This window comes from Pyrgilauda ruficollis, unplaced genomic scaffold (assembly GCF_017590135.1).
Source record: "Pyrgilauda ruficollis isolate IOZ18807 unplaced genomic scaffold, ASM1759013v1 scaffold17, whole genome shotgun sequence".
Taxonomy (NCBI): domain Eukaryota; kingdom Metazoa; phylum Chordata; class Aves; order Passeriformes; family Passeridae; genus Pyrgilauda; species Pyrgilauda ruficollis.
In genome coordinates, this window is record NW_024515875.1 from 10,694,434 (window position 1) to 10,710,725 (window position 16,292).

Here is a 16,292-nt window from a genome sequence, read left to right on the forward strand (position 1 = left end):
GAATTTTCTGTGCTATCTCCCCTCCTGTAGCCATAGCCATTTTCATATGCCATAATTAAGTTAGTTCTTTGTTTGGGAGGCCTGCAGACATGCTGCAGGGAAAATGCATTGAGCATGGAGAAGCTGCAGGATTTTTCATCCCCAGGAAACAGGCTTCAAAGGCTGCTATAGCTAAGCTTTCAATGGCATGATTGCCGAACCTATCAACCCTTCATGACTCATTGTAGAGAAGTATCTTGGTTTCAAATGCTTCCCTGGAGTTCATTCTCCCTTTCAATGCAAAAGAACTTTTTATGGTGACCTTATTTTATTTTTATCAAGGATAAGTTCAAAGATAGAGGCTAAAGAATGATCAGCGGATAGGAGATGATAGACCAACACCGTGAGATTATTATGGTTATTTGCTTAAGAGAAAGGCTTGATTCTTACTGCATTTGATGATTCCTTGTTCACCACTTGCCCACCCAGGTCTCACAGTGTGCTCTGTTCATGGACACCAATCAGGTCACAGGTTTTACAGCATCTGCTATGACCAGAGTCACACAGAACCATAGGAAGATTAGGCAACCCACCTTAGGTATGTGGCAAGAGAATCAGGCATCTGGCATTGTTTGAGGAGGTGTGGCTGTGTCACCAGGGTGCCTGGATGACTTTGCCAAGGTTGTGATATGACCCAGTGTGTTGTTGAGTGGGGGCAGCTTCAGGGGCATATTGAGGGCTTGGCTTGACAAAGCAGAGCCATCACGGCAATGAGGGGTCCTGGTGTACAGCTGGAATCACTTTTCAAATCTTTCTCTTACAGTTCTGAGAGATGGGGTCTCCATAACGCTTCAGTTATGAAGGAAGAAGGGAAGCTGAATTGTTTTTTTGCAATGGAGAAGACAGAGGGAGAAGCACCAGCACTGTGGCTCCCACCTTGTTGCTTATCTCCCTGCCAACATGTGCCCCAAATCCTCTCTGTGCTGTATTAAGGAAAGGAAAAGTTTTGACATCTGCTTTCTTACATCGTCTTTTCCAATTTTGCACCCGATAACCCCCTGGTGAAAAGAGGAACAATGACTTCATATAGCTGCTGCTTGATTCTTTTGCTGTTTACCTGGAGCACTGCTGCCTATGGGCCAAACCAACGGGCACAGAAGAAGGGAGACATTATTCTTGGAGGATTGTTCCCCATTCATTTTGGAGTGGCTGCTAAAGACCAGGATCTAAAATCAAGGCCAGAATCAGTGGAGTGTATAAGGTAAGCTGGTAAAAGGGAAAACAAAAAGTTTTGGTGGAAAAGTCTTCACATTTCTTGACTTTAAGTTGTGTAAATATGGTCTGTAATCTGATGCTTGCAATTGGAAGGTATGATGTAAATAATGGAAAAAACAAGTGTATATGTTAAACAGTAACATAAATACTATTTGGACACTAAAAGAGGGCGATCTGTGTACTACCTGAAGCTGCCAAAACATTAGTATACTGATCTATCTGGCCATTCAGAGGGAATAGCATTTGAATAGCATCTGAAAATTAGCTTCCCTAGCAGAACAGAAAATTACCAATAGTGCCCTTTAGTTCATTTGATTAAAGTAATGCATGGCCAAATAGTTTAGAAATCCATTTTTTATCCAGTTCTGCCTGTCATCTTCTAAGACTTTACAAACTGTTAAGTTGCCTAAACAAGTTAATTGATGAAAGTGATATAGGTCAGGGCTTTTGAAAAATCCCAGTGAATGACACATAGAAGTTTCTTTAGGACTTTGTAAAAAGGCCCAAACTTGAGCCCAGGCTTTCCTCACCCAGAGTTCTTCTTTTTTGTGTAAACAACACATCTATGTTTTGTCTCCAATGTTTGGGAGTTAACCTTGGAGTGAGAAGTGCAGATGAAAACAATTTCTCTTATTATTGAAGTGTAGGCATTTTTATGATGAAACGTGAGGAATTTTTAGCATTACAAGCCTGCACATAATACACAGAACAAGTGGAAAGCGTGACAGAAACTGATTGCAGCTGGAACAATATAATCATGTTTATAATCATATAAATGTTTATAATCATATAAACAAAATATAAGAAATCTATGTGGATTTCTGTCATGACAATGCATGAGAAAACACTTCATTGTTATGGGACTCCTTCTGTTACCATGTGTGAAGAACTGTGTACCTGGGATTATTTGGACCTCTCGTCCTAGGCTGGGGATCTAGCACAGTTTTGCTGCAGCTGGCAATGAGGGATAGCTGAGAGCATTCCTGTTACATTCACAGATTTCAGGTGTGGTTTCCCGCTGAGACCCTGAGCAAGGCACGTCCATCTAGTTTACGAGATCATCCCCAGAACCTGTCATAGGGAGCACACACTGGTGTCAATAAGCAGAGATTATTTTGATTTCTTCTGTGTGTGCACAGGAAAGTCGTGAACTAAGTGTATGGACCATGTCTATTTCATGGAGCAAGAATCTCTGCCAGCTTTTCAGCATTGTTTTTCTCTCTCAAGTGCATTATTTTAAAAGTGGAGAGCTGGAAAGCAATGGATGTTTTCAGCTCTATTTTCTTCTTCTCCTGCTCCAGCTGGCAGGCAGGACAATGCAGATATTTGCAAACTAAACAGCTTTCATTTCTGTCGACTCTGGGTCAGCTTCAGTGGCTGTCTTGACATGGTCACATTATTGGAAGAGATGGCTGGAAAATGTTCTGCCACAAGTACTACAAGTGTGTGGTTGCCAAAAAGCATGTTAATGAGATAGCACTGCCAACAGCAGGCAAATCCTGAAAAGCCAGACTAGCAGTTCTAAGGACACAATGGGAGATCCTTCTGGGTGGCGTTCAGTCTGCTAAAAGGTATCCTTCAGCTGGATAAAATCCCTGTTCTTTTTATCCTTGTAAGTAGGTGATGAAGGTAGAAGATGTAGGTGCAAAAGAGAAAAAAAGATGTCTCCAGGGCCAGGCATTTGTGGCGCATATCCTTCAGGGAGTTGGATAAATTGAGAGTTGATAGTATAACGCAGTTGGAGAAAGAATGAAGGTCCGAAATCTAGCTGCAGAGGTAGGAGAAACTACAAAAAGAACAAGGGGATGGTTGGACCAGAAATAAGTTGCTTCATTGCACACATCTTTACCAGAAAATGTCCATTTGCAGGAAATGTTTAATTCAAAAGAGGTTGGATTGAGAAGACTTTTTGAGATTGGTCATCAGGTTTTAGTGACAGAGGGAATAAGTATATGGGAATGTTTGTGTGTATTCCTTGTTATTGGTACACGTAAAATTGAGAGCATATTTTTTTTGTCTGAAAGAATTTTCTATTTTAAGCAGTATTGAAGTCAGAAAACTCCTCCTGCTCAAGTTGTACAGAAATCTCTCAACATAACCAGGATAGTAATTTTTTTGTTTTGGACCGTGTGATCAGGCATTAGCCTGTGGCAGGGTTGTGCATGCTGACTCCAGGAGTTCAACATGTTCTTCAAGTCTTTTGCTAAAATTTTACATTATCACATGTGAGTTTCCTAGGTTCCAGGCAACTGACTGGTCTGGAATTATCAAACTTATATTTCTGGGGGCAGAAAAAAAAAATATAGGTTCTAGTGTCTTCACAAAGTAATTCTCCCCAATCTTGTAGTGTCAAAAACTTCTGTGGGGTGGGAAATCCACAGATTAGCAAATTAGATAGGAATCCATAGGAAAACATAAATGTGACTGTACATGGTCAAACCAAAGGTGCTAAATCTGTCCCATACTTTTACCTGCCCTTGCTGCCCTTCTCTGAGCTTTCTCTGGCACTGGTGTACCTTTTCAAAGCTGAGGCTAATAAGTTTTACACCTGCCCCCTTTTCAGATGGCTGCCTACAGTTTTTAATCTCTTTATTATGTAGAAAAATGTGTCTCATATCACATAAGAAAATTAGACCCAGGTCACTCTGGAATAATGAACATCCTCTCCCTCTCCTCATGCTCTCTTGCAGCAGCAAGTCATCAGACTATATGAAAAGCTCCATGACAAGAGCTAAGGGTCCCACTGAAACCCTGTGGGTAGTCTATTTTAGAGTTCAGAATCAAAAAACTTAAGATACTGTGTTTTTTCTCTATTTTGAGGACTGTTCAAGCTGATCAGTGCTGTTTGGACATTTAGCTATGTTCAGGGCCATACCTATGCTCCCAGACTGGGCTTCCCAATGGATAGGACAGCTGGGGCTTCTCAAAAAGGACAGGACAGTTTTCTCTCCACTTTCTCTAGTTTTTATGTTCTTCATGCTCTTGTGGCTCAGCACCTTTCTCTCCAGCTCAGCAAACATACTGGCCTGAACCTACTGTGCATATCTGGCACATGATTATTTAGAAACTATGTACATAACTCAGCAGTGGAAGGAAAAAGGAACAGTAACAATCGGTTCCCCAATCTTTTCGTGCTGTTGCTACTAAAAATGCATCCTTGTGCTCTGAACACTGAATTGTAGAGTCCGAAGTGAAAATGGACCCAAGACCGTGCCACACTAAATGTCAGATAGGAATACACGAAGCGAGAGCAGTTTTGTTTCCTGTTTGTTGTTTCAGCAAACAAGGATCCTGCGTTTGATATAAATACACCTCCTGTCTTTGTATGCCTCAGGTGCTGCAGCAGCTTTCCTTATAACATTTGCTGATGCATATCTGATGTGTGCAGGGGAGGCAGGGACTGAGCACAGCACAAGCAAGCCCTGATCCCCATTCTATTCTCTGTTAGCACCCCCATAGGCCTATTCATAACCTGATGTTTCTGCCCCTTCTTGATTTCAGGGAGATTAGCAGTTTTCTTGTATCCTGATCCTCAGTCTAGCCAAGGTCCCACACTGTGACACAAAGCTTTCAAGCTGTGAAAGTGTGATGAGACATTATCCCCATGTCATAGTGCAAGACTTCACAGAGCATGGCTCCAGGACTCTTTAGCCCACTGAGCTTCTCTGTCCATCTGAGAGAACAGAATTTTAATTCTAGCCCTTGCAGATGTGTTTGCTAATCCCATTGCACACCTGAATGTACAACAAGATATTTTGAATTTCTCTTCCCTAAGATGTAATTATATAATTTTCTCTGTCTTCCACTCACCTTCCGAATTGTAATTTTTGATTTTTGATTTTCTTTGTTCTGTGTAATTGCCCTCACACACAGTCCTTGGTTATAAGAGTGGTAAGCAACTCATTATACCTGTGACTGCAGGAATCCAACAAATGACTGAAGGTCTCCCCCTTGCATAGCTTAGAAATAACAGTGGTAGTAGCAGCAATAACATGCAATTAATGTACTGGAAATCTAGAGAGGACAGAGAAATTAGTATGTGCATGCAACCACTAGAGAAAGAGGAGTGCTGGCATGATCGAAAGGTATATGCAGGCTTTGCCACCATTTCTGAGTATAAGCACCTGTCAGACATGGGGGGTATGTGAAAGCTTTATTCAGCGCTTTCACATCACTTTCTCCTTTTTTTGCTTCATATTCCATTGCTTAGTACCTTGCAAGTGTGATAAATGAAGGTCATGAATACACATGAGGCTGTGAATTATTCCTTTATGGAGACTAGCAAGGATCAGGACCAATTTCTCTGCAGGATGCAGACAGTAAGAGCTGTTAAAACCAAACCACACAAACAAACAGGGGATGGAGCTAAGGGGAGCTTAAACCATGCAGACAGCTTGTGCCCTTAACTTGCATAGCCTTGCTTTGAAATGTTGGCTGGGACATTTAAGCCATCCTGAGCACCGTTTGACAGACATGTTTAGTTTCTAGCAAACTGGTCTGCTGCACTGCTGTCCTCTGCAGAGGTGACGGTTGCAGCGAGGTATTGTTTCCAATTTCCCTCTCCCAGTTTGTGCTCCTCCTTGGGAATGGAAAGATCAGTGGGTTGAATATTCTGAGAGGTGGGAGAACAAGTAGCAGAAGGGAAACTTTAAGGCAGGAGTGTAAATAAAAATCCCCCTCTACACCTGTGGGCTCTGTATTATTTACATTAAACTCTCATTTAGAGCTTAATGGCCACTCTCCATAGCACCACATCTCACAAAATGCAAGACTACGTGAACATACCTGTAAAGTAATATGGCAGAAAATGAGCTTCAGAGGCTGCTTCTTTTCCATCAAGAAAACACCAGTGGCTATTTAAATATTCTGGAAATCTAATGAAAGCTTGCTTCTGATAGTAAATACCATCCAGTTTCTTCCTAGAAATTACCAATCAAATTGCTGCATGGTTGCCAGAGCATTCCAGTGACTGATCATGTTAATCACAGCAGCAGCACGGCACAGGAGTCAGCTGCATCGGTGGCACCCACTGCCAGCTTCAAAGGCTGCTCTTAGCAATCCCCCATGCACACACCAAGCCAGGAGGAACCTATCTGCAGCCCCTTGCTGGGATCTTAAAGCACAGTGGGAGAGAAACTCCACAAAATATCCACTGACAGATACTGGATGGATCTTGCTTTATTTAGAGCAGTTGGCAGCACTGCCTTTGTCTGACCATATCTGTGTCACGGAACGAACACAACTCTGTCTCAGGTGACCAAATGACAGCTCCTCTGAAGATCTATCAGGCTGCAGAGAGGACAAAATGAGGAGTGCTGTCTTCATCCCACCTGATCCTCTCCTCCTGAGCTGCTGATGCTGCTGTCAAGCAGAGGTGCAAGTGAAGAGAACAGCAGGTCTCTTGCCTAAGTTATTTTAAGATAAATTATTGAAAGTATTTCAAAGATTTTGGATTCTGGCTCCCAGAAAACAGCTCCTACTCTCCTTTCCCTCCAGAATAAAATCATTCCAAATGCAAGTACCTGAACTGGAGGTCTTATACTGTAAATATACACTAATCAGGAGCATGTGTCAAAAGGAAAACAAAAGCAACTGTGTATCATGGGCTTAGTCTGCATTTACTGAACTAAATGCCAAATATTTCTTTGAAGTGAAGGGTAAGAGGATCCAGTTCACTGCTTTCGAAGATACCATCTGAAGATACCACCTTGTGGCATTTTAAAATAATAAAGCCAAATTTCTTTCAAGCAGGCAAACTAATTTTCTGTCATATTTCGCCTGTATAATTTAAAGTCAGCAGGCTTAATTTGCTTTTACATATACTCAAATGTGTGAAGCTTTTCCCAGTAGTATAGTGGTATCTTTGAACTTCCCAGGTTCTCAGTAGCCTTCCCTTTAAATATAGAAAATGCGATTAGGTTTTTCTCTTTTACATGAGGAGCCTGAATATGGCTCCTTGCTTCAAATCCTATTCCTATTAAAAATATCTGTAAACATGTGCAGCTTTTTAAAAAGAAGTGTCACAAAACCCTTCCTTGTTTCCATTTATCCCAGTGTGCATTACTGACCACGTGAAGCTACATGGTGTGCCCAACACATCTTTTCCTGTACACAGCACTCTCTGACTCGATCCCTCTGAGCCTTGCCCTTTTATTTCAGAGCTCTCTCATTGCATCTCATTCCTTAATGGTTTGGAACTAGAGCAAAAAATATTCTAAAAGTGACCAATTATTTCTATCAGTAACCCACATGCCCGTGCTTCTAAAGACTAATCTAAATAAAGCTAACTGTCCCTTTGGTAATAAGTTATAACTAAGGACTCAAACTTTTTGACCTGAAGAGATCTGTACTGAAATTGTGCTGGCTGGGCTTTGAGGGATAACCTCAGAGCCGAACCTCATTTGGAATTTGGCCAAAGATGTCTGGAGAGGTGAAGTCAAGTTGAATAAATAAAGTTTTTAATACTTAACCCTTAGATGTGATATCATTAGAAATTCTGACCCCAGATGAATCAGATAAAACTCCTGGAATGGAAGTAATGTGGCTTTGTTCATTCAGCTTTGAAAAAGTCAGGCATAGCTGACATCAACTTTGGAAGCAATTAATTTAATCCATCCATTAAAAATGTTTAGGTCATATATCTCAGAGACTGAAAGGTTGTGATTTCATGAAGCTTATCTTTAGAAATCTTCACCCTAATAATGGAAACATTTCTCTAATCATTTCGAAATGTAACTGATGCGAAACCTACAATTTACCATTTCATATAGAATCTGTTCTTGGCCAGGCTATTTCCCCAGGCTTTTCCAGTTTTGGGGCCCATCACTTTTCCCAGTGTATCTCAAGCATAACAGCACTGACACTTCCCTGTTTTCACCTGCAACTCAGCACAAAACTGCAAACTAGCTGGTGTCCTGACTCACAGTGCATTCCAAGGAAGGACAGGCTCCAGCTGATGGAAGATTCTGCCATTCCAGCTGCGTCGCCCTCAAACACAGCAGCCTCACAGGCACACAGCTCATTGCCAGGGCAGCTTTATAGGGGAAACACAGTAAAACTTCAGAATAATATGTTTCAAAGGTACTTTCTTGCTGCTGCTTTCCACAAAGTTTCTCTCCTTTGTGGATAAGCAATCATTGTGCTTCAGCTGCTTCCACTGCCAGGCTCCTGATGCCACAAACAGAGACTCCCAGCTCTGGCAGGACAGTTGCCACCAATCTGCAGCTCCATGCACAGGTGCAAGATATAATGAGAAAATTCAGCTTCTCCATCTTAGAGAAAAGCAGAGGCTTCAAAAACAGTTTCAGTTTCACATACCGGCTCTGAGGGCATCTTCTGAGTTCGTGTCTAAAGCAAATTGTGTGAGAGAACCACAATAATGAGAAAAGTTACTCCTTGAGTGAAGGCACTGAAGTATCTAATGAAAAAGTTATCAGTTTGCACTAGGACTTATATTTATAGCCTGTCTCTGATCTGTGGTATGAACAGTCTGACTGTGCTCTCTCTCACAAACTGAAAGGTGTCATGTGAGGCCAAATTTCCCTGAGCAGAGCTCCCGGGCCCCTCTGCATCCAGCAGAGTGCCAGTGCTGTGGCTCAGCCTGCTCTGCCTGCCCAAAGCCAGGAGGAGCTGACACACTCCGGGAGTATCCCAAGCCTAAGTCCCAGGCAGCATCAGCACAGGCTTAGCAGACAGTGCCATCTGCATTCAGAAACATGTCAGAGGAGCCTGGAAGCAAACTTGGTAGGTGTAGCTTTCAGTCAGAGGATCACAACATCCATTTCCTCAGGGATCCTGAGATCAGGTTTAGGGTCCTGAGCACAAGGGACAGGCCAGAGTCATCACTCCAGGCATGCTGTCTTTTAACTTTCCCAGGTTTTAGGGGACTTAGAAACGTTTACCTCTGCAGTGAATGCCCAAACTGAAAAGTTGAGAGCCAGAACTAAACCTTGTAGCAAAAACACGCCTCTTCTGTAGCAGAAACAAAAGCAAAACTTTCCAGATTTAGTAGGGCGCAAGAAATTGCGTAAGTTGCTTTTGCCTTTTGTATCTGGAATTTTTCACTCTGTCTTTTCCTCATTCCTGGTCTCCTCTGCTCTGTTTTCCTCCTTCTCACTCTATTTTGTTTTTATTTTTGCTCCCCCAGGTATAATTTCCGAGGCTTCCGCTGGCTCCAGGCTATGATCTTTGCCATAGAAGAAATAAACAGTAGCCCAACTCTCCTGCCCAACATGACCCTGGGATATAGGATATTTGACACTTGCAACACAGTCTCGAAAGCCCTGGAGGCCACACTGAGTTTTGTGGCCCAAAACAAGATAGACTCCTTGAACCTGGATGAATTCTGTAACTGCTCAGAACATATCCCTTCCACCATTGCAGTCGTGGGAGCAACTGGCTCTGGCATCTCCACTGCTGTGGCCAATCTGCTGGGACTCTTTTACATACCTCAGGTATGCTTCCACCTCACTTGTTTAGGTTACAGAAATGGCCTGCTCCTCCACTCTGCAGAGATCAAGCAAAGGTTGCTTAATCTTTGCCATTTCCAATAGAATTTATAGGAGAGAAACAATAAAATGGGGGGTGGGAGGGGGGTGGGTGTCATTGTTATGATAGAAATGTGTCTTGCTAGCACTTTGCAGTCCCCAAATGTAAAGGTTACTGAGCAGCCATAACAACATTTGGCCAACAGCAGCCTAGCCTACGAGGACTGGAGTCCTCTAGACTGTGAATACAGCAGTAACTGTAAGCATTCTGACTCTGCTGGAGCCAGTGCCAGCATCCATGGCCCCATCCTTTTAAGAGGCTTGTTGATCTGCCAAGACCTTTAGTAAAGGACAAGGCTCGCTTAATTGCTCTTGATTTTACTTTTCTACACTGAAGTCAGCTTTGGAAAAAGTGCTTGGCCTTATCCATTTAAGTGTTACCTTGTGTAGCCTAACACTTCCAATCCCTCTTCCGAAATTAATAGAGGTGCCAGAGCTCACAAGAGCCCTTATAACAAGATTGTGTCAGAATGTGCTCTCAGTCTGTCCTGAGAAATGTATCTTTGCTTCAGCCAGGGCTCCTATTCCCATCCGCACCACAAATGAAGAAGGAAGGATTCTTGATTGCCCTGTGCACAGTAATATATCTTGTCTGTTGAGTCTTATCAGTCTGACTCCTTTCAGGAGTCTGAAAAACTGGACATTAGGTCTCTGAGCAGGGCAAGAATGGTTTAAGCTGTGCTATCTGGGTATTGCCCAGAGTGGCATTGGAAGCTGGCACGTAATAAACACCCTGACGACATCTTACGGAGCATTGTTGATTTACACATCACATTACCAGGTGAACAGGGGCAGCCGAGAAGGGTTGGTGAGTTCAACTGAACGTAAGAGATGTTTGCAGTTCTCAGACTTTCTCTTTAAACAGAGAATGACATTTGTCCTACGAGGCAGTAGCCTTATCTAGAGGCTGCAGAAAAGGGTAGATGTCAGGAGGTTCGGTTCTGGAACGAAGTCTCAGCCAGGTGGTTGAGGCATGACAACTGAAAGCAGGCTTTTAGACTGGCAGATGTTGGGTAGGATTGTCACAGCCATTTATAGCAAGGCCACTAGCATTATTAGGCCCTGCATTTTGGTAGGAGTTGGAGGTGTATTTTACAATTAATGTACGGCTCATTACTCATTCTGTTGACGTAGACACTGAAAATGTTACAACTTCTGCTCTGTTTCTCAGTGCCTCAGGTCAGTGTCCCTTACAGCACACGAGGCAGTGGGACACATTGCGTGTACTCCTGGAAAAAGGCTGGTGGGGTGAGAGTAGCACTGGGCAAAAGCCTGTCCAGGGGAGAGTACAGCTCTGTGAAAGGAGGGCTTACTCCTGTGGCCCTTGAAACTGCACTGTGAGACCTTCTTTTCTTTCTTCTTGCAGAAACATTAAGTAATAGAGTTTAGCAAGAAGACAAGGTTTTCTGTAAATTTCCACTTTATACAAAATGAACTGTTTATAGAAGACTTTCTCAAATGAGAGTCAGTCCTAAAGAATTCAGATACCAATCTCAAAATGTGTTTTAGAAGTTCTCCAGATCTTTAAACAGTTATTATCTGGGGTTTAAGATTTTCTTCCTACTTGTAGATAATTCCAATTATATCTTAAGAGCATGTGGCACTTGTTCTGATTAGGAAAATAAAATATTTCTTGATAGTTTCAAAAAAGGAAATAAAATCCAGCTTTAACCATAAAACATGGTGGCTTATGAAGCATGGACTGGCTTCTTTGCTGATGCTGGCCAGCAATCAGGAAACACTGCTAAAGTAGCATTACCATAACACACTGCAGGATCAAGGAAGCTGATATACAGCACATTTTTCTTATGTCAGCTGACAGGGATTGTATATAAAAGGCAAAAGGAGCCTGTTTAAGAATGGGGATGGATACCAAAGGCAAGGAGAGAAAGACAGAGTAGCTTTGGAATGGCTATACCATCCTGCTGTCTCATGTCTGGTTCAGGATAGAGAAAGCCTGTGCTTTGTCTTAATTCAGTGCATTGCCCTCATTTATCTAGATGGCACATTCTTTTTATTTCTGAATTTGACAGAAATCTTTGCCATTCCTCCAATCTAGTGTCCATTTCTCTCTCCCTCAGATCCTTGACCTTGCAGGTGGGCACAAGCTGGCTCCAGCCTCTCAGGTCCGAGCAGCTGCTCCTGTATGAGTGCTTCTGTAGGACAGGCACAGCTAGAAGAACCCTCAGAGTGGATCACCTGCAAACACAGGCTGAGAAAATGTGGTTCCCAGCTGACAGTGATGCTAGGTAAATGGAGGCAGTTTATTTCAGGCGTTTCACTTTACGGTGTGTTTTGCTTGTGTGCTGTGCTCTGACAGGTCAGCTATGCCTCATCCAGTCGTCTCCTGAGCAATAAGAACCAGTTCAAGTCCTTCCTGCGCACAATCCCCAACGATGAGCATCAGGCCACGGCCATGGCAGACATCATCGAGTACTTTCGCTGGAACTGGGTGGGAACAATCGCAGCTGACGATGACTATGGCCGGCCAGGGATTGAAAAATTTCGGGAAGAGGCGGAGGAGAGAGATATCTGCATTGATTTTAGCGAGCTCATCTCCCAGTACTCAGATGAAGAGGAGATCCAGCAGGTGGTAGAGGTCATCCAGAACTCCACAGCAAGAGTGATTGTTGTTTTTTCCAGTGGCCCGGATCTGGAGCCTCTCATCAAAGAGATTGTCAGGAGAAACATCACTGGCAAGATCTGGCTGGCAAGCGAGGCCTGGGCCAGCTCTTCCCTCATAGCCATGCCGGAGTTCTTCCGTGTCATCGGCAGCACCATTGGGTTTGCACTGAAGGCAGGACAGATCCCAGGCTTTCGTGAGTTCCTGCAGAAGGTGCATCCCAAGAAGTCCACCAACAACGGCTTTGCCAAGGAGTTTTGGGAGGAGACATTTAACTGCTATCTCCCTGATGGATCCAAAAATTCTCCTGCTTCAACTTCCTTCCACAAGGGCCATGAAGAGGGGCTGGGAGCTGGAAATGGAACGTCTGCCTTCCGACCTCCGTGCACAGGGGATGAGAACATCACCAGCGTGGAGACACCGTACATGGACTACACGCACTTGCGGATATCCTATAACGTGTACTTGGCAGTGTATTCCATCGCCCATGCCTTGCAGGATATTTATACCTGTACCCCTGGGAAGGGACTCTTCACCAACGGGTCCTGTGCAGACATAAAGAAGGTGGAGGCATGGCAGGTAAGCCCTTCGTTCGTGTGCCTCTGCAATATACCTGCAGAAGGAAAGACGAGCTGTTCCAAATGGCCTTTAGGGTGCCTTTCCTAATCCCGGGTCTCAGACACAGCATAAGGCTCCTGGGATGCAGTGTCTGACTGTGTTGAGGTAGGTGCATGCTCCCACCCACAGGGAATGTGAGGTAAGTTGGGCTAGGCCTGCAGTGGAAGGGGCTTAAACCAGGTTAAATTCTCTCGCATTTGCTGCGGGCCAAAAGTGCACACACAGACAATTACCACAGCCTGGCTGACGCAAGGTAACTTGATCATATATTGAGCCTTACATAAACAAGAGGGCCTGGGAAGAACACATAAACAAGGAAAACAGTTTTTAGAGTTCATTTTCTTTGGCAAGCTTGAAATCTTTTGCAATCCCACAGCAATTTTCCATACAGGCTGCATTTTTTCCTCACCGTTTTAAGCTTATATAGGATCAAACCAAAGAAGATTGAGTAATGAAGGAAAATAATGTGTGGCTCTTGGGCAGAAAATAGAGAGCTGCTTTGATTTGGCAGTGGTATTTGTGAACTGATGAAATTATATTAATGACTTAGTCCCATTTACCCATTCATTCAATGCATTCTGCCCACTGGCACATGGATCACATTTTGTCTTCCTTTATGAATACTCTCTACCTTACTATGTGTTTGATCATGCTATCCAATGTGGTATTCACTTTGTATATTACATTCACAATATAATAATATTATCTACTACATTCTTAACACAATTAGCATGGAGTGATGATGATATGTCAAATAGGTAGTGAATTCTGTCTGTCTCATTCTGGTTGTCACAAAACACTTGAGCCCAAACATGCCTGAAATCAGAACACAGGTGAATAAAAGGATCACCTCCCTGTTTGCAGGTGTTTACCTCTCTTTGGGATAGTCTAACCAAAACAAAGGCTGCCCTTGCCACAAACTGCAGATGTCAGGTCACATTCACATATGGGAACTGCAGTTTGGTTCCTGTCTAGTCTCAGTTAACTCAAAAACATCAGTCAGATTAAAGTAAAAGGCTTTGTCTTGGCATTTATGGGAAACTTGCAGTGCTCTAGGTGCCTGAAAAGGTTTATCAAAACCACTTTACTCAGAGTTGATGAGTGCAAGGTTTGACCCTGATTTAGAGGAATCCTGCAATTGCTGGCTGTCTCTAAAGTTTCTGTCTTTCAAAGCTATTCTGCTTTTCAGGAAAATACTGGCAGAAATAGGCAAGTCGCAGACAGATTTAGCTTTCACTGTTGTCAGTAAAAATGATCCAGAATAAATGTAGTTTAATTCATTCCTTTATGCCTTGCCACCTTGGAAAGTAAAGCTGAATATTCATACCACTGCTAGGTAAAAGAATGTGTTTGTCGAAGATTCCATGCTTGAGAAGAATGACCTCTCGTTTCTGTGTTGCTTGTCAGGTGCTGAAGGATATACACATCAAAATGTAAAGCATCCTGCTGATCTAGGCATTTGGGTACACATCCCTGCCTGAGAGGAGGGAATCAGCAAGGAGTATGTAGAGAATAACCCCAGTGGGCAGGAGCAGGGAGTGCTAGAGAGGAACAGGCTATACTTATAACCACCACCATCATGTGATGGCTTTCAAGCCTACTTGTGCATTTTTTTCACTTTGTTTCAAAATCAAACACATGAATAGCAGGTAAATGCCAAATCTGTGTGCACACCTACTTCATATGAGGCATTGCAGCTCATTACCTTCAGGAAGATTTCCTCAGCCCTGGGAGTAATGGGTTCACCTCACAAACATGCAGCCTCCAGCATTTCCACAGTGATTTTCTGAGAACCACACAGAAAAAAAATCTTTCTAGTAAAGTCAATCTCATTTGCAGTGGTACTTCTGCCAGTGTTCACTGCCTGCTCCCTTTCTCACAGTCAGGTCGGGCTTTTCTTGATGGGAAGTGACCCAAGAGAGCAAGGACAGTGCTAGGAGGCCCCCATAGCTGTGACTGGAGGGCAGCTGCTCACGGTGTGTGCAATTACTGGCCAGGTGCTGTGTGCTACAGATAAGGTGAACCTGCTGAACTTGTGGCTCCATTAGCCTGAGCTCCTGTCCAGAGCAGCCCTTGCCAGCAGGGTCAGTGGCTGGGGAGCAAAAATGATACATCCCATAATTTAATTATGTACCATTTAATTTTGTTGCCTTTCAATGGCGTTATCCTTTTATCACATATGAGGTTTTTATTGTTGTTTGCTGATTGCAAATTTTATGTACTTATAACACAAATCTTCTGGGGGATGTGTTCTGTATCATTTGTGGAGGCTGCCTGTGTGTGTCCATATATAAACCCAGGATTTTTACCTCAGTGCTCAGTTCATTTGAAATGGACAGCCTAGCACAAATCACTGTGAGCTGGTTAAACTGAGTGCAGTTCTCCTATTAAGAATTTACCATCTATAGTTTAAAAAAAGCTCTAGGTGTGTTTTAGCATGGGGAGCACAGGATTTTTTTCTCCTAAGGTGAAATATCAAATTCTACCAACTTTCATGTTTACTTATTTGTAGCTATTTGTTTAAGAAACCGTTTGCTCATTTTCTCCACCTGGGTCAGTGATCTGTGACAGACCCTGACCATAAATGCAGTCTTGCTTCCTTTTGTTTTACCAGTGCCTCTGAAGCTGGCTATGGGCATTCCCAGTGGAGATGGGATGGGCAGCCAAAGCCCAGCATGTGCAGAGATGCAGGCACAGGCAGAGCTGGCAAGCAGGCAGGACAGCTTCCAGGCTGTGCCCAGAGGAACCTGTGCCACTCATTCCACATGCAGAGCTGGCCAGGGAATTCAGAATCCTGTGTCTGAAAATGGGGCAGCTGGCACTTCAGAACCCTGCAGAAATTTGCAGATTTTATTAGAATGCCTGTGCTGCCCTTATTCTGAGTGATCTGAGCTGTTTTAAGAAGCTGCACTGCTGCAAGGCAGAAAATAATCGAGGTGCACACCTTTGCAAGATGCCTGCTGCAAAGGGCAGACTGTATTGTCTGTGTGTGCCATTGTTGTGTCCTGCACAATATTGAACAAGATCAGATCAATTACTTCTTTTTGCACTGTTTTGTTCAGGTAACAAAAAGGTGCAGGGCAATCCCGAACAAAATGTATAAATTCTGTCACTTCAGGGCAAGGCAAAATTTTATAAAAAGCACTAAGAATTTAAGTGCATGGGTGCAACTAGTAGAACAGAAAAAATCCTCATAAAGGTTTCCAATACCTCTGGCTGTCAGAAGGCCACTCTCTTCTGCTAGGGGGTTA

General features: G+C 43.3%; 1 protein-coding gene across 1 annotated transcript in view; it reads left to right on the forward strand.

Moving 5' to 3' along the window:
- The first annotated feature begins 1,055 nt into the window (after positions 1-1,055).
- CASR (calcium sensing receptor) overlaps positions 1,056-16,292 on the forward strand; it is a 41,060-nt gene continuing 25,823 nt past the window's right edge. Inside the window, exons 1-3 of the mRNA XM_041463961.1 lie at positions 1,056-1,240; positions 9,401-9,707; positions 12,121-13,002. Of these exons, the coding sequence (XP_041319895.1) occupies positions 1,056-1,240; positions 9,401-9,707; positions 12,121-13,002 (1,374 nt within the window). The remainder of the gene's footprint in view (positions 1,241-9,400; positions 9,708-12,120; positions 13,003-16,292) is intronic.